The sequence below is a fragment of the Bactrocera tryoni genome, chromosome 4 (assembly GCF_016617805.1).
Source record: "Bactrocera tryoni isolate S06 chromosome 4, CSIRO_BtryS06_freeze2, whole genome shotgun sequence".
Taxonomy (NCBI): Eukaryota; Metazoa; Arthropoda; class Insecta; order Diptera; family Tephritidae; genus Bactrocera; species Bactrocera tryoni.
Window position 1 is genome coordinate 74,058,071 of NC_052502.1, and position 19,178 is coordinate 74,077,248.

The window sequence follows — 19,178 nt, forward strand, 5'->3', positions numbered from 1 at the left end:
AATGCACAACTATGCTATAATAAGCTAATTTAAGCTCATTTAGCATAAATTTCCCCACAGGGAAATTTTATAAAAACTACAATCTAACATTTAAACGTTTAAAGTACATATCTAAATACGTTCGACGCATATTTTTGACTTACAAAGTGCTTTGGTATTTTTATTTTTTTTTATTTTGGCAAGACACACATGCTACGAATATTTATTTCCTCACTGAAACTGCTACTTGTACCCAAAATTCTAAGTAAAAAGCCATTTGCCTATGCAAAAGTATGCAAAGTTCCATACAATTCAAAAATATTCACCTTTCTCAGCATATCCTCCAGCGATTCCATGTCGAGTCCTGCATAATTGTTATTAAATTGACTGGAACAATTCGATGAAGTGCTCGTGTAACGCTTACGCCTGCCCATAGCCGGCGAATTGACCAACGAACTGGGTCCACTCGAGCCAACACCGCTCACCAGCAGCGGATAGAGTGTGTGATGCAGCGCCTGTTGCGGTGGCGTTGGTGTGCTGCTGCCGCTCAAGCTGCAGCCACTTAAATTGCAACACACGCCTGTCATACCGCCGCCACCAGCCGCACATTGCTTCAAATTAACAATGGCTGGATGCTGATGCAGCGTGTGTAATGTATGCGCGTGACCGCTGTTGTGATGGTGATGATGATGATGCTGATGCTGCAGATGTTGATTGTTGTGGTGGTGAAAGAGCGCGGCATTGACACCGCTGCCGACACCGCCACCAAGCATCAGCTTTGATGGTGAAGCGCCGGCCGAAGAGCAATTCGAATTGGGCGTTTGACCACTATTGGCGGTTGTGGAGGCAGCGCTGCTGGTGTTTGTTGGCAACAAGCTGTGCAGCTGCTGCTTATGGTTGTTGGTTGTTGTGGTGTCAATGTCTAGCGTGGCGTGTAGGCCAGAGCCACTTGGCATTGGTGGCGACATACTGTTTTTGCGTAAGTGCTGCTGTTGCACCTCCAATTGCGCCGGTGTGGCATCAACAAGCATTACATTAGCATCCATTTTTGGTGGTTTTATTATATTTTTCACTTAAATTTTCTGGTAATTGTATTTTTTGCACTATAAAACCACTTCTTAACACGATTCTTTTGAGAAAATATAACTTCACTTTAAAATCATTGCATAATTGCAGGCGCTACTGCTGCATCTTTACACATACAATTTTATTTAACGCATTGTTTATCATATTTATTAAATCAGTGACATCGGAGCATACATGTACATACATATGTATGCTAGTTTCATCATTCATATTTCGTAAAGAGCTGAAGCATATTTTCAGGCTGACATTGCTATTTCAATTTGTATAGCATTGTTCGCACTATTGAAATTATTTTTCAACTTATCTGCTTTACTTTCATGCACAAACTTGTTTTCGGAAAAATAACCTGCGAAATAAAAATTTATTGCATACTTTTTGGCGCACACTTTTGTTGTGTTTGAAAGGCTCTTTGTTTGGCCATTTGGTGTGGCTGATATAAACTTTTAACTATGATTGCATAAATTTCGTATTAAATATATATAAAATTTTACATTTTTGGTTTTTAAAATTATGAAACTTTTGATAAACTACGAATATTTTGAAGTGAAATGTTAAAATTGAACGAGAGTGTCCAGCACATACCAAAACATGCTTTTACCACCACGCTTCATACAACAAAATTAAAAACATATATATTGCATACTTTTAGGTGTTCTCAGTTCTGTTTGAAATGCCATTTTTCGTTTGCTACTGTTAAGAATTGAACGTCTCCAGAGCCGGATATTATAAAAACTACAAACTATGCTCATCTTACTATTGTGTATAAAACTAAAAATTAAATTTAAAAATTTTGCATAATTTTAGGGGTGCTCTGTTCTGTATCCAAAGAGATTCATTCCATTTAAAGCGAATTTTATTCATATATTTACTTGGTTTAAAATTTATAAAAATTTATTTAAGAAATTTTTGCAAATAAAGGATGTTTATTGCATATTTTTAGGCGCTATGATATTTCTTTGACTCGTGCAGCTTCCCTTGGATATTTCTTGGCTTAAAGGTGACACTAATTTTCTCGAATATATCAAAATATATAGAAATATATTATACTTTAGAGTGACTAAATGGAATAATTGCATACTTTCAGATGCAGAAGTGTAATATTTTTTATTTAATATGTATGAGTAATATTTAATCATTAAAAAATTTTACTGCAACACTATTTATCAGACAAAAATTTAAATTGTAAAATTAAAATTCCCGTCTTCTGATTACTTTCATTATTTGAATTAATATTTTTGTTTGCCTACAATTAGGCCTTAAAAAAGAAGATATTAAATATTTTTTTAATTGCTTCACTATAAATTAGATATTCAAGTAAAAGTTCTGAAGCGAACGCTATTTTAATTTTATGCGGCTTTGTTCAAGGAGGAAAACAAAGCAAGCGATAAAAAATACAGTGCAAAAACATCACATGGAAAATTATTTTTTTTTGTGGATAAATAATATGAAAACATGATAATTAACTAAGCAGGTGTGTGTAACGCGGTTTCCTTTGTTTAACAGTTACTTTTATGAATTTTTCATTTACTAATTTAATTATTTTACTTTAATACTGTTAAATTTTTTTTTATTTTTCTTATTATTCACTTCATATATTTTATTTTTCTGAGGTTATGTCTCGCAAAACATTTGCGCCTTTCAAAGAAAACGTGGAAATTTTAACCGCACAAAAAATTGCAACTGACCGAGCTGAAGCGGTCAGCTAACGTACACCAACAAGCAGTAACGGTATAATGAGTAGACTGCGGCGACATTTCCACAATGAGTAAGTGTGTGCATATGTGTGCATAAAAACTACAGCGCTAGCTGAACTGTCTAAAGCTCACTGTATTTTATAACTCTAGTGAATTATGGTTGGATAAACAGCACACACACACACAAGCATAGTCACATTTGACAGTCACCGGATGAGCCAACTGGTTGCGTCGGATCGGTTGGTGACCCGAGTTTGCCAGCGTCAGCAAAACCACAACCCGCACTCGAGTCACATGGGTTCAGCGTACTCAGACTACACGCCGGCCAGTGAGGGCCAGTTGTTGGACAACAAACAATGCGAGTGTGGCACTAAAACACACACATAAATATATAAGCACGTATGTATGTGTGCATTGCAAGCCGAGTGGTGTGGGCGGCGTGAAGCCTAACCGGTGCGGGCATTCTGTACACCACAAACAAGTGGCTGCTGCCTTGAAACTATAACATAACTGTGTAGAAAAACTAACGGCATTTGAGTGTGAACATATGCACAAGCAGAAATTATATTTTTACCAGCTCTTAAGCTTGATGCATATTTTTTTAATATTAATTTTAAATTATTAAATCTGTCAATTTTTTTAAATTTCTTTTCAAACATTTTTTTTAATTCTTTTTCAATTTTTTTTTTAAATTTTTTTAAATTAATTTTTTCAAAAATTTCTTAAATATTTTTTTTTAATTAACATTTTTTTCCTTTAATTTTCTCTTCTTTATCCCGGGGACGGAGTAGCGAGAGTAGAGCGCTTTCGCTTTTGAAACTGATATTTAAATTTTTTTCAAATATCTTTTTTTTAATTTTAAATTAAAAATTTTTTTAATATTTTTAAAATTCATTTTTATGCTATTATTTTTAAATAATTTTTCCTTTAATTTTCTCTGTTTTTTCTAAATTTTTTCTAATTTTTTTAAATTTTTAATATTTTTTTAATTTTTTAATTTTTTAAATCTTTTATTTATTTAAAATTTCTTTTAATATTTTTATACAGTTTTTGCTATTATTTTTTAATAAAAAAATGTTTCTTTAATTTTCTCTGTTTTTTCCCTAACACACCCTAAGTACGCTTTCGTTTTTGAAGCTAGTATTTTAATTTTTCTTTCAATTTTTTTTCAAATTTTTTTAAAACTTTTTTCTAAATTTATTTAAATTTTTTAAAATTTTTTTCTAAATTTACTTAATTTTTTTTTTTAAATTGTATTCAATATTTTTTTATTAATTTCACGTTCTCTATCTTTCTTTTTAAACACTCTACACTCTCTTTCGCTTTTGAATCTGATTTGTATGAAATTTTATGTTTTTTTTTTTAAGTTTTTGTGCTCTTGCTCCACTTTCTGTTGCACTTTTTGTTTTGCTTGTCCTCCACTATAATCGAATTTATTTGTTATTGCACTTGCTTGCGCTTGTTCGCTTACAAAAGTCTTCTCGTCGCTTTTACGCCTCACTAGCGACACTGACATTGACACGTTTGCCCGCCTATAAGTATGCAACAATGCAGACTAGTTTGCGTGTGTTTGCTATTTATTGTTGCTGTTGTTGTTGTTTTCGCTACTTTGTTGCTTGCAATTGAGTTATTTATGTGCAGCAATTGAATTTATTGTGGTTTCTGGTGTGAAAACAAAAATATTGTATAAGTAAATTTATTTATTTGCCGCAGACGGCGACCAGACAGGCTTAATAATTGCAAGCATACTTTTGGGATTATAACACACAAGAGTGTGGGAAAGTTTTGTTTGCATGTCACGCCAGAGTTATTTAAAGTAGTTTTATAGATATGGCTCCAATCTTTAAAATAAAAATTCTGTACAAATTTCAGTGAAAATTTAAAATTTTTATTTCAATCGCATTTTTGATTTAATTTCAAAAAATTATAATTTTCATTTCTTTTGAAAAAATTTTATTTTTCTAATTTTTTCATTTTTAAAAATTAAGTTGCTTTCCGAAACTTAAAAAATAAAATATTTCATTGAAAATTTAAAAATTTTAATTTATTTTTAATTTTGTAACCCAAGTGTAAATTAAAAAAAAATTAAATAAATCATTTATTTTTATTACAGCTCTTTGTAAAAATTTAAAATTTTGTTATGAGAAAACCTATTTTTTTTTTAATTCTGAAATTTTTCAAAAAACTTCCAGCAACAATTTTAATTCAAATATTATAAAATTCGGTAAACATGACTAAATACAGTTTAAATTTTTTTTTAAATGTCAAATTATGTTTACAAACAAATTATTTAAAAAAATTTACATAATTTTAAAAAAACCTTATTTCAATTTTCAAAAAATTTAAACTTTTCAAAATCGGTAAATATGACCAGAAATCGTTCGACTATATTTTCAAAAATATGTAAGAGTTATTTTTTAAATTGTTAAAGATTGAAATTGTAAAAAAAAAAAACAATTTTAAAATTTTTTAAAATTTTTGTTTTTTTAATTTAATGAAAAATATTTTTTTTTTTGTAACTTATGAAAAATATACTTTTTTTAATATTATGGAAACGTTTTTCATTTTAATTTTATAAAACAATTTTTTTTTTTAATTTTAGAAAAATAATTTGCTTCTTTTTAAAATTTTTACATATACTGGCCTGTAGACTAGAAATTCTTACAAAAATGTATGTAAAACCTTTGAGGTTTCTTGTTATTTCTCACAACTACTTTCAAATTTAATTAATTTACATATTTTGCCACAAAATCAATGAATAAATAATTTTCACCTAATTCTAAAAAAAATATCCAAAAAAAATTGCTTTTCAATATCTTATCTTGCTCAACTTTAATTAGCATTTAAAAATTTTTTAACACTTCAAAATTCAAAATTTTGAAAATTTATACTTTTTAACAGAAAGAATGCCAAAAAATTGCTGGCATTATTGTGATATTCTTAAAAATTGACATTTCTTTAAGTGAATTCTTAATTTTTTTTTATTGTGCAATCTGAATCGTTGAAAGCGAAAAATATTTGCATACTTTTGAGCGCGCAATATTTTTTTCTAATTTTAAGTATTAAGTTTTTTATGAATTTTTCATTATTTCTACCAAATTTTAATACACGTGAAAATTTAAACTACATTTGAATTATATTTAAGTTGCATACTTTTAGGCAATTTCATATAAAATACTTCTTTTCACGAAATAATGTTAACAGTTAATATTTCTTACACAGGATGAAAAAATTATTTGAAAAATACTGTCGTAACTTATTTTTTCATTTTTGGAAAAAGAATTTCGACAAAAATTTTATAAAAATTTCTAATTTTTCTAAAGAACTAAAGTTATTTTACTTCTTAAGTCTTTAAAATAAATCTGTTCACGCAGTTCCCACTGAAAACTAGCATTAAATTAAACATGCATAGCATATTTTCAGGCGTACTCAGTACCTCCCCCTCCTCCAACGCCACATCTGCAATCAAAAATGCTTAGTAACGTCTCACTTTGCTTGCTTTTGTTAATCCGCCAAGCATATGCCTAGCAGAAAGTACTTATAACTTCAGCACTACCATTAGATGCCTAAAAGTATGCCTACTGCTTTAGCTCAAGCGCAACAAAATAGAAGACAGAAAAGCTGAAGCAGCAGCAAAAAGCGGAAGACACTTGAAACGAGAGCACAGGAAGGCATAAACGACCACAACGTCACTGCTTGTGTGTTTATTTTAACTTTAAAATTCTATGCATAAATTAAGGCGCAGTTAAACGCTCGGCATTGCGTACAAAAGTCTGTCAAGCGTATATCAAAAGACAACGCAACCAACGAACCAGCCAAGCACTACTGAAAAGTATGCAGCCAAACAAAAAATATATTAAACAACAAATAGAGTTGATAATCTTCTTATTTTGTGTTCTTCACAAGCCTAAATGTAGGCAATAATTTCGTTTGCGCACTTTTTTCACTACCTTTTCACTTGGTTACACTTTAATAATCCTTATTTCACAAAGATATTTTTGTATCGGTAATAAAACGCGCACGAAAAAAACGCTACGCCACCGCAGAGCGTGCACACGAACGCGCTAGTACGCCTTGAGACACGCAACGCCTTTCACAGCAAAAATTCAACTGTCAGACCAGCGACAACAGCAACGCAGTCGTGGTTGTGATTTAGCAAATCCGAGCTGTATTGCGTGGAATTTCGTAGACAAAAACGTCAACCCTCAAACAGATGTTGCGAAAGAAAAACGGGGAAATTTGCGCAGAGAAGTTACGAAGCAGCGACGAAAGTAGACAGTGAAAATGAGAGAGCGCAAAGTGAGAGAGCGTAGCTATGCACTGCTTTTGTAAAATACGCTGTTGTGGCTAGTTTTGTTGTGACCGCAAAATTCTTTGCATGCCTTTAGGCGTTGAAACGGTAGTGAAGCGTACGTGGAGTAGTGATATAAGGAAAGTAGCAGTGACCAGCTAAAGGTTATGTAGATTATGTGCTGCATGCAGCTTGAAGGATGGAAAAATTCAAGTTCAAATACAGACCAAAGGTCATAAAGGGTTAAGGAGTAATATATTAGAGATTGGGTATTACAGACGGCAATTAAGTGCAGCCAAAAAGTATGCAGCGAATTTTAATTTTCTTTTATTTTATATATTTTGGTAATAATTTATTTCATATAGTTTGTTAATATAATGGAATCCAGCTAAATGACCTAACTAAAGTAAAATTTTAATTTTAGATGATTATTATATGTTATATTTGCAGCCGCAAACTATGCAGTTATTCTGAATTACTATTTTTTATGAAAAATAGTTGTACAGAGCTAAATTAAGAAACCATTTAGTATGAAAAATATAGAAAAGACTTTAGTAAGAGCTTTTTCATTAAATCTTGCATACTTTTAGGGTCGTTAAGTTATGCAATGACACTATAACACTATTTTATGTATTAAAAGCAGCGATTGAATTTTAATAATTTCACAAATAAGCCAATCAAATATAATTTTGGGAATTATAAAAATGTTGTCTACCTTTTGGCGCTTCAATGAAGTAAATAGTAAATAGAACTAGTATATGCATATATATTTTTTCTTTTTTTTTATAAATGATCTTTGATCCGAAATGTATAAATTTAGCTAATTTCATACTGCCAGCTAATTTAAAGTAAACTGCAAAATATAGTCTTGGTCGCTGTGAAAGTTTTGCCTAACTTTCGGCGCTTCAATATAGTCAATAACAAATAGAAATACAAATTTAAATAACCTTTTTCAATAATTTTTGCATAAGTCTAGCTAATTTCAGACACCTAGTCTATTTGAAGCATACTTTTGTGCGTTATGAAGCCAAGCTCTCAAGCTAATATATATTTAGCAATATTTGCTTACTCTTTTGTTGCCACTTTTTTATAATATCTTCATAAACATATGCATAAAAATATAAAAATTTAAGCACAAAACCACAACTTAAGCATACTTTTAAGCGCCATTGCGTACTGAAAACCATAATTTCCCAGTATATTCATATATTAATCTCTCTCTTTCGCCTTTTTGCTCTTTGTCGTGCTCACGCGCTCAGCAAAAAATTTCCCTTTTAATAGTTACAGCCAAATATAACTGAAAATAGAGCACGAATATATCCCCAAACAACCGTCAATCAAAACTCAAACGTCAAATTTAATAAATTCCTATAGTGTCCTTCGCACACAGCAGCAGACACGACACGAAACGAACGACGGATTATGTATGTAAGTGTGTACCAAATAAGGCACAGCGACAAGTTAACAGCGGAAGTAATCTACAACAGCTGTAGCATACTTTTAGGCTGTGACGTTGACGTTAGCAAAATGATTGCTCATTTCATTTGCTTTCTTCATTTAATGTTTCTTTCGTTTTTTCAGTTTTTTTTTGGACAGAAAGGTTAGGGGTGTCAACACAGCGGGTGCCCATTAATTTCGTTGAGAAAATTGAGGCGGCAGTGAATTTAAAGGTCTCGGAGGATGTGCGCGCACAAATGTAGGCAACGTTTAAGAAATTTTTAGCTTTAATATTGCTCCCTGCACATATTTTAATTAAATCTTTAAAGACTGGTCGAAGGAATACTGAGTTAGAAACGATTCTAGCAGAGAAACAAGCGCTAACCAAGATTATTGGTTTTTCATACCTTCTAGTGTCTTCAATGTATACCTTACAGCAAGCATATGATGCGACATTGCGTTGAATTTTGTGTAAGTGTAGATTTCATAAATTTCACCGCAAATGCAATCCGCTTATTATCATTACTTGTAGTATTAGCACCAAGTGAGACGAGAGAAAATGTATAAAGGCAAATACTATATGGACTTACAAGTACTAAGACGAGTACTTCGAGTACTTCTACATACTTATAGGTTAAGTGCACAAGGACACATATCTACGCTGACCACGCGTAGAACTTTGGTTCCACATATGCCATACATAACAGGATTAAAGGAATGAAATCCGCTTAAAATGTAGCTAAGTTGGCTGCGGTTGTTTTCAGAGGTCTTTGTCTCTTTTTGACTCGATCATTCCTTACAGTTCTTTGATGCACTCATGTTTATGAGGTTTGTATTGTTATTTCAAATATGTAAGGAATAATTAGCATTAGTCAGTTCGCGAATATCTTACAGGCATCAAGCGCTGTCTCAAGTATAAACATCGAGCTATTCAGAGCTGACGACATAATAATCCAAAAGTCAGCATTTGTGGAACGACTATAAATTCCATTTAAGAATTCTCAAAATGAAAGCTGTGGTTCTGAACTTCTAGGCCCAGGTCCAGCAAAGAAGATCTTTTGAGATGATACAGGAAACAGCATCTTAAACTAAGAAATATAAAATAAGGAAGCGTCGTTGATCGATGAATCAAGATCTTACTGGATATTTACAAAGCCAAAAGACTTCAGAGTCAAACATTTCATATTGGAGAACATATGTGTAGAGTGATAAAAAAGAACATAGAAATCATCTGAAGAAGGTAACGCTCTTTGAAAGTGCTGAAGAAAGCGAATCATGGTAGACAACGTAGACTTCGTGGCTGAGAAAATGGCTTTATGATTTCCCCGGCAGCATTATACAGGGACGTGGGAGAAGTTTTTGACGAGATCAGCTTGCGGCCATTGGTTAATAAATAGACTAAGATTTAGTGAAATATAAAAAGATCCGAACTAAGAATAGGAGACACATACACAACAATCCGAAATAAGAACAGGGCACACAAAGTTACAAAACTGAAGAAAAAATCGTGGAACCAAGGTCTCGATTCTTATAATAAAGACTTAAAAATACGGTTGCCAAAAGAAAATCTGACAATAGTGAATGAGATCTTGCCAGATCTTATCAGACTATGATCCAGAATACTTAAGAAGTGGCTTTAAGTCAATGCTTTTATGATATGGTATATAAGAATGGATCTCACCTAATTAGTATGCAGTATAGATATCAAGGCAGGTGGAGAGAGGGAAAGATCCAGAACAGCTACCAGGCAGAGAAGGTTAAAGATGGTCCTTCTGATAAGAGAAATGAGTAGTTAAAAGAAAATGTGTCAGAGAAGTGTTTTGAAATATATGAATATTGGAATCCAGAGAGATAGCTGGACAAGCGCTATGGACTTATGACCCAAGCCGTACAAAACTGGGCCGAACAAAGAGACAGCGCTAATACAAGCCGTGCTATATACATATATATATATATTTTCATATCTTACCAGAACAGAAGAAGACTGAAGGTGCAAAAGAGACCAAGATATGAAGTACATGGAGACAAGAAATTTAGTATTGGGCAATCCGGTTAATGATCGGGAGCGGTTGTAAGAAGAAGGAGGTTTCTTACGATGCTGAGTCTCAAGAATGAACGCTCCGCTGTGCTATTGTGACCACGATCTAACCTCACAAAAGCGAATATTTGACATTACTACAATAGTAATTGTATAGTATAAACCAAGCATCGTTAGCCCAAAAGAATGTTATAGTGGAGTTGACTGAAGTTGTCAAATGAAGTATGGTGAGGTGGATGTGAAAAGCCATTTTAACTAGAAATCCAGCAGAGATACACGCAACGGATACTGCTGTAATCAAGAATTTCAGTACTACCCACACACTGAAGCACCTTAAAGTAGGCAACATATTTTATAAACATACTTCATACATTATTATAAGATTCACCTTCAAACAAAAAAAAAAAACGAAAGACTAAATGATGAAGTGTGGCAACCAGGCAAAGAGGCTATCAAAGATGAAAAGGGTTATTTACCCCACGTACAGGCAAAACGAGGAAGTAAGGCTGAGTGGTACTGAAAAAGGAAGCACGAAACTAGCATGCTAAGTGCGTTAGCTTGTAGAAGTAGTGAGCGGCTGTAGAAAGCAAGGAGTTGGAGTACAAGTAAGATGTGTGGCGGGTGTGGCATAAGCTTGCACCGGCTGTCAATATACTGTTATGAGCACATTTTGACACAGAAAATATGTTTGCATACATTCGGGCGCAAACAGCATAACGTGCAATGGAAAACTTACACAGTTACACACTTACAACCATTTACATATATGCATACATGCAAAACATAACCAAGTGTATGCCAAGTGAAAGTGCCAACCGCAGATTGCCTTTCACTTCCGCCTTGCCTACTTTTGTGCGCGCACTTGCAGTTATACACATGTATACCGAAATATTTTTATGGCAGCTAGAAAATTGTCTACGCCACAGTGAAAATTTTCTTCGTTTGTGTGGGTTGCAAAAATTTTGGCATTTGCTTAAGGCATGTCAGCGTGGAATTTTGATGACGATGGGTGGGCAAGCAGTCAAAGAGATGGTGCTGAAGATGCAAAACAAGTATTTGAGAAGGAGCAATAGTATAATGTGAATTGTTGTAAAATATATAGTAGCTTTAAAGAAATGGACGCTTTATGCACGATTTCTTTTTATAATTGTGGGCTGGTGTCGGTGCTTTGATGAGCAGTTGTCGAAAATAAATTTCGATGGCAGCTCAGGTCGAAAATAACACTCTAATATTTCATAGCATACATTTTTAAGCAAAATTGTAAAGTGTAGCCTACCCGCAGGCGATTTTGTATTAAAGAGAGTTTTTTCATAAATTAAAATCGGTAATTTTCTAACAAAATAGATGTCTACAGTAGTTTTTATTCAAATAATAGAACATAAAATAAAGAAATCCTTATATTTAATCACAAATGTAAAGACTATAGCCTACCTGCAGGCGTTTTTATGCGAAGAATGAATTTAAATAAGCAAAGACCTCTAACTTTTTATTAAAATAAAGTTCTTCAGTCATTTCAATTCCAAATACGACATAAAAAATTTCAAAAGTCAAAAAATATAGCCTACCCACAGGCGTTTTTATATGAAAAAATGGTTTTAAATAAACAAGCCCCTCAAACTTTCTATCAAAATAAAATTTTGCAGGAATTTCATTCCAATTATGATATAAAAAATTTCAAAACTGAACCGCAATCGCATTACATTAGAAATTATAGCCCAACCACAGGCGTTATATTGAAAACATCTTCTAGTCTTTTCTAAAAACGATTACAATTTTGAGAAAAGAAGCTATATTAAAAAAATTAAGCAATATTAAAAAGAAAAAATTTAATACAAAACATTTAATTTCTTTACATAAATAATTTTTATTTGAAAACGCTTTACCAAAGCTCTATTTTCATTCAGTAGTTTAAAAATATGACCCTCAAGCCTTCAAAAACCGTTTTTTATTGAAAAATTATATTTCTAGCTGAACGAATATTTAATAAATTGTATAATTTATATTTCGAGCGTGTAAAAGTATGCTTCAAAAATTGTTTTCAATAGACTTGCTAATAAATGAAGAGCTCACAGGTTGCATTGGCTAAGTCAAGTGTAAAAATGCTTATTTTTATTAAAAAAAACGAATCTTTCTTATTCTCTGAGCCTAAAGGTATGCTTTAAATTTACAACTACTCTAGTTTTAGATGTAAATGCATTTTTTTGTCATCAGAATCTTATGTGGCAGCAGTTAATACAAGGTTTTGTATAAATTTGAAATAAATAGCCCAAACATATACTTCGGTTATCTAAAAAAAAGTTTTTTTTTCATGCTAAAATGTGCAAGTATTCACATATTTATGGAGGTATATTTTAAAAATTATTTTCTGAAAGACATAATTACAATTTTTTTTCAACATAAACATTTTTGAAGTGCAAAATTGTCATATAATCTCCTAAATGTATGCTTTAATTTTTGTTTATCGCTTTTTCTATAATACATTTAACTAATTATTTTTCTTGTATTTTCTTTACAAAATGCCTGACTAGACCTATCTTTAGCAAACTATATTCACAACGCGCCCATAAGTATGCTTTAACAAAACTTCACTCAAATAAATTGCGTTTTAGCAACACTGCTTACCTACCATCGCCTTACTTACCACTCTAACTAAAAAGCTTAAACTATTTGCTGTATTAAAACTACAAATGACTGGCACTTTTTCGAGATAGGACATCTCATAAAGCATAAAAAATACTGCGCCCAACCCAGATAATATGCAAAACAACAATGCCAGCGCAAAAAAGCACCGGCGCACAAGAAAATCAAGTCACAAAAAGCAGCCAGCATAACTTCCTTCATCAGCACAAAATGACAATAAGTTATTTTGTGGTCGAAATATATTTCGAGTGGTTTAACAAATACATCATGAAGCGAACGAAAATATTTGCAGTAAACAAATTTTGCGGTGACATTCCACAGAAATTACTTCCTCAATGTATTTGGCAGGCAGGCAATCGAGGAAGAGTGCGCACATTTCCCACTTTCCGTTCGTTGAGGGAGGTTATTGTGGCGCTTGAATACTTCGTTGGCATTTTTCGTTTGAGAAAAGTGGGTCCGTGGTCTGCACCCACCGTCTGAGTGCATTGACTGGCTCTCGGCCGGCTGTCTATTTTTATATATTAAATTGTAAAATGGCAAGACTTTTCAGCTTGCGGTTTTCATTTGGAAAGTGAGTTGCCACATTTTCTCAACAATTGCGGCTAGTCAATGGAAAGCAGCAAATAAAAGAAATTTATAAAAAATGCTGGTCTGCGTTGGCAATGTAGAAGCTTGTGTGTGAGAAATGTGGCATTTAATTCTGCTGAAGAAATTTTGTACAAGCTAGAGTGGTGGGCTGTTGCCAACAGGCAATGAAGCATATAGAGTGGGTACTTGAAAACAATTTTTTTTGTAAAAAAGAAAAAACATTAAATTTTGCAAGATAATTATATTGGTTGCAGGAAGGTTCATAAGGAAAGAAAATATTTAGCATTAAAAGTAGAAAATTTTTAAAATTTTTGCAACAAAAAAAGACCTTTCTGAAAATGTTTTTTTTTTTAGTAAAACTAGAAAAATAATAATATTGTAAGAAAACGTATAAAATAAAAATGTATACATTTTTTGAAATAAATATTTAATTTTTTAGCATCGTTCTTTTCCATTTAGATGCTTTTTTCTTGCCAGTAATAACCACTAGTGTTATTTTTTTTACTAAAAATTATTTATTTCCATATCGAAATCCTCCTTTTTATTGAAATAATAAGTAAGAAGCCTGCAAAGCAACTGAGAGCATTGCTGATGTTAGAACCATATAGTTTTGCTACAGAGCCATATTATCATTGCATACTTTCAGATATTCTGAATATTTATCACGCCGAAATGAGCTAGTTTTGTAAAAAACTTGATATATTTAAGCAAACTTAGCCACAAATTTTAATATACGGACGTAAATTAAAACCTTTTGCATACCCACAGGCGTAATAACTGCCTATATGCCTTCAAAAAGTTACAAATTCTGCAAAACGTGCTTATTTATAGTTAAATAAATAATCTTAATATAGCTAAGTCACTTTCGAAGGTTAAACAACAAGTATTGAAATAATTTATATGTGATTTTAGCATACTTTTAAGGTTTTATAAACCAAATATTCGCAAATGCGTACTTAATTACGTTTAAGTAAATAAATTCGGCATAGTTAAGTACACTCTAAAACTCTACCAATTTCAAGCATAATTAAATATTAATAATATCGTTGCCTACTTATAGGCGTTTCTAAAGTTTATTATGCACACATAAGTTAGTTATATGCATATTCAACATAAACTGTATTTATTTAAGTAAAATGAACCAAAATTTGTATATTAAAACGTTAATTTAATAGTTGTTGCCTGCAAACAGGCGTTATAATTGAATTAATAAGCCTGTAGTTTTCCAACTGAATTTTTTATGAATATTACTACTTAAGTAAGCAATTTCAGCCAAGTTAAATCATTCTCGAACGTTTGAACACTGTTATTTAAATCATTTGCATAAATCTAAAACATACTTTTAGGTTCAACAGTTCTCAAAATGCTATATTTATTTAAGTATAGCATTAGTATTTATTATTAAATTAAATTAAGCTGAATTAAGTCACTTTTGAACGTCAAAATAAAGTTCTTAACATATATATAAAGCATACTTTCAGGTTCAATAAGTCAACAGTTCTTAAAGAGCTACATATATTTACTTAAATATATTGCGCTTAATTAAAACAGGCTTAAGTTAAATTACTTTCGAACGCTTAAACACCGTCAATTACATACATCTGTAAATATTTATTGCATACTTTTAGGTTTATTATGCCAACAAAATGCAAATACGCATTCATTTATGCTTACACAAGCAGTTCTCAGAAAAATTAGCTATTTAAGAATGCCTTACGTCGATTTATAAAATCTTCAAGCATTTTTAAAGCATACTTTCAGGAATTTTAATATTTTCGGGTACAGCAAGACCGACTTAAAGCACATTTGTCATCGAATTGCCAAGGCTGCTGCTTTATATCCGCATATTTGCGGGTTGGCAACTTACTTACGTAATTACAATTCATGCGGAAGTCTTTATATGTACACACACATACATACACTGAAAGCTTTTTGGGTTTTCTTGTTCTTCTTTCTTGAATTGCGTATGGTGTTAATTATTTTTTGATGTTAAACATTTGCTCATTGCCGTTTCTTAAATGCGCACGCAGCAGCGAAGTGACAAGCTAATACAGTTACATAAACATAAATGTGTGTGTGTGTGTACGGTTATGTAGTGATGTCGCTCGTTGTGTTAAGATAACATTATTTACGCTTATATAAATAAAATATATGTATTTCTTACTCATATGTATTCATCATTACTGTAAATGTATTTGTGCGTAATTAGTGCGCCCGAAAGCAGGCAGCATATATTATATAAGCATATCTTTGTCTACCGCTGGCCTACTTATTAACTCATTTTCACTATTAATGCTGTTAAATAAACATATATGCGTTAATATATGTCTACATACACACATATACACTCAATGAAATATGTGTTGGTGTGCGACTCACTCATTAATTCGCATTCATTCGTCAGTCAGTTGTCCGACGCATTAGTTGTGCGCCGCTGAGGGAATAATAAAACACATTTGCGCCTTCACCGCCCAACCCCCCACACTCGCACACATGCACAACTGGTGTTGGTTATATGCATGTGTGTGCCACTGCGTATACGCAATTGCCGATCATTTAGTGCGTCCATCAAAATACACTCCACAATAATTAAAGCGACTTCAAGTATGAATGTGTTGGTAATTTCGCCGCCAAATTGTTGCTGTGGTTGTTGTTGGTTGGCAATGTGCGGCCATAAAGAGTTCCCATGGGGCAAGTAATGTGTGGCAAGAGTTGGGGTTGCGGTTTTGCGGATGAAGGGGGTGTACAGAAAGTCAAACAAAAGCGTTTTTCATATGTAGCATTTGTTTATGCGAAACGAAACTATTTAAATGTGTTTGGGAGCTAGCGTAATGTTTTGAAATACTTTAATATACATAAAGCGCCTGAAAGTATGTAAAATGTAAGTCGGAGAAGCTGTGTGAAATAATCTCAAAATAGCGTGCAAAGGATTTTAAACTCTCAATATTTGCAAAAATACCTGATGTATTAAAACAAATATCATGACTTTATTTTGCGCCTAAAAGTATGTATTTGTGTGGTGTTGAAACCTTAAACCCTGAAGTAATTTGTAAATTTGTAAATTTTTATTTTAAAATTTTGTATCTAACACATATTTGCTTTTTTGCACAAAAATTTCATGCATAAAAAAATGTTAGCACCCGCAAGTATGCTACAGATTGTCATTAAATGCAAACTATATATTTTTTTAATAAAATATATCATATTATGATTGACAATCACAACTAAGATACTTTAGTAAAGCAATTTCAAATTCTGGGCAATAATGCACCTCAAATTATACGTTGTAAATATGCAAATTGTCATTATGAATATGCAAAATAGATTTTTTTTAAACAAAAAACGTAATTTTATGAACAGTGACAGTTAAAATCTTTTAGTAAAGCAATTTCAATTTCTGAGCAATAACGCGCCTAAAACTATACATTATAAATATGCACAATAATTTTTTTAAATATACATGTATATGATAGATTTTAAGAATGACGCTCATATATAAAACACTTTAGCAAAGCAATTCGAGATGTTGAACAGTCAGATGCCTAAAAGTATGCTTCAGATAATTTAAACCTCGTTGCCCAGTGATGCATATATTTAATATTGGAGATTAGTATTAATATTTTTCTATACTAAAATAAATTTAGTTCTGTATTTAAGGTAGTTAAGCTTTTTTATATAAATGATACATATGCGATCCTAAAAGTATGCAGAGTTTTTTAGTCTGTGCTAGTTTTAATTCATTACTGTATTTGTATTCCTGAATAAGAGTCCAAGAAACAGTATTTCAATTGATTTCAAGGCATTTTTATGGAAATTAAACATTTGGACTCCTGAAAGTATGTAGAGATTTTTTGAGCTGTACCAAATTTAAATTAATTTCTGTAAAATATTTTCATGCATCTAAAAAACAATATTTGTTTCATTTAACTATTTATATTAAGAAAAAAACTAAGAAAAATGTCGCCTAAAGGTATGCAAAAATATAAAAAAAAACTGACAAAAGGCTTGAATTTCTATATTTTACGTTAACCACAACAACTCTTCTTCGAAAGATTTTCTGCCTCATAAAGCAATTCGCTTTTTAAAGTGCTTGGTAAGCTAAAAAAAGTCATGTATGCATACTTCACCTAACCTAAAAGTCGGTTAATGCACTTCAACTCCGCCAATACACAACCAGAGATACTAACTTCCTGCACAGTACTTCAAAAGCTTTAACTCTTTAGTTGAAAAAACTTTCGAAGGCGAAATGTAGCGCATTGAAGTTAACATAAAGTGCAACGCCTACATGTAGGCAATGATAAAGCACAGCGCCGGCAGCTACTATTATCACGAATGACATATGTAGGTGAAATATGGCAATTTTTATGCAAGCCTATATATTTACAGCATCCGTGTTGCAAGGCTGCGGTTGTGTGTGCTTTAATGTTTTACAGATTTTGCATTCATAGGAAAAATGTGTGCTTCAACGCCCATTTTATTCGAGCAGCCCCTCTGCATGCCACCTCTTCACATAGCCTACACCGATTTCTCATTGCCTTCATTTCACTTCATTCGATCGCTTACGCGTATCCTTCCGTGTAACTGTCACTCGCAGGATGCCCGTGCGCTGCAAACTGATACTATTGAAGCATACATCTAGGCAAATATATGTGTGTAAGTCAAACAGAGTACATTGCAACAAAGCCATGCAAATACTAACACACTTCCCATAGATGCGCTTTGTTTACACCCGCCACACCATCCTCACCTTATTGCTCATCTCAATATAATGCATTGCCTACATCGAGGCGCAATGACTTGTACGCCATTCATTGTGTCTATTTAAATAGAACAAGTCATGATAAACACGAAGCAAATATTCTACATACAATGTAACTACTTATGTATATATGCCCGTTAAGCGTACGGTGTGTTGAAAATATGAATACGCCGGCAACTGTTGCATATGCATGGGCGTTGAGTGTTGGTATATAGTGTGAATGTTTGCGAAAGCGACTGCATTTATTTGCATATGTATTTATGCGGGTGGAAAATTGAAATTTCGTCGGAATAGTGATGTGGAAAAATATACGAGTACATGAAATGGGTACCCGGTAATCGGTTTTATAAAAATTGAATACAGTTTTTATAATTTTATACGCTTTTTTATTAGCCATTTTCAAAATACGATTTGTGCTTAAAAACTAATATTAATTAACCGAATGTGGTAATACATCAATTTTTACCGAATGGTGCCTATTTTATTTAAAAAATTAATTTTTATTAGTTGTTAAATTAATACGCACTAAAAACACAAGTAAAAATTTAAAATTTCTTCGAGATAGTGATGTTGATAACTATATGGTTACATGAAATGTGTACCTGATAATCGGTTCCATAGAAACAAGGCGCATTATTTATAAAATTTTATGCTTCAAAATAACTT

General features: G+C 32.2%; 2 protein-coding genes across 2 annotated transcripts in view; both read right to left on the reverse strand.

Annotated features, from left to right (window-relative positions):
• Positions 1 to 260: 260 nt before the first annotated feature.
• LOC120774686 (uncharacterized protein CG43867-like) lies at positions 261 to 6,819 on the reverse strand. Its single transcript, XM_040104417.1, has 2 exons — positions 6,710 to 6,819; positions 261 to 1,411 (listed from the first exon to the last, which is right to left on the reverse strand). The coding sequence occupies exon 2, from the start codon at positions 1,023 to 1,025 to the stop codon at positions 261 to 263; it is 765 nt and encodes a 254-aa protein (XP_039960351.1). The 5' UTR covers positions 1,026 to 1,411; positions 6,710 to 6,819.
• LOC120774687 (transcription factor btd-like) overlaps positions 4,250 to 19,178 on the reverse strand; it is a 63,573-nt gene continuing 48,644 nt past the window's right edge. The window contains exon 5 of the mRNA XM_040104418.1: positions 4,250 to 4,291. Coding sequence (XP_039960352.1) covers positions 4,250 to 4,291 — 42 coding nt within the window. The remainder of the gene's footprint in view (positions 4,292 to 19,178) is intronic.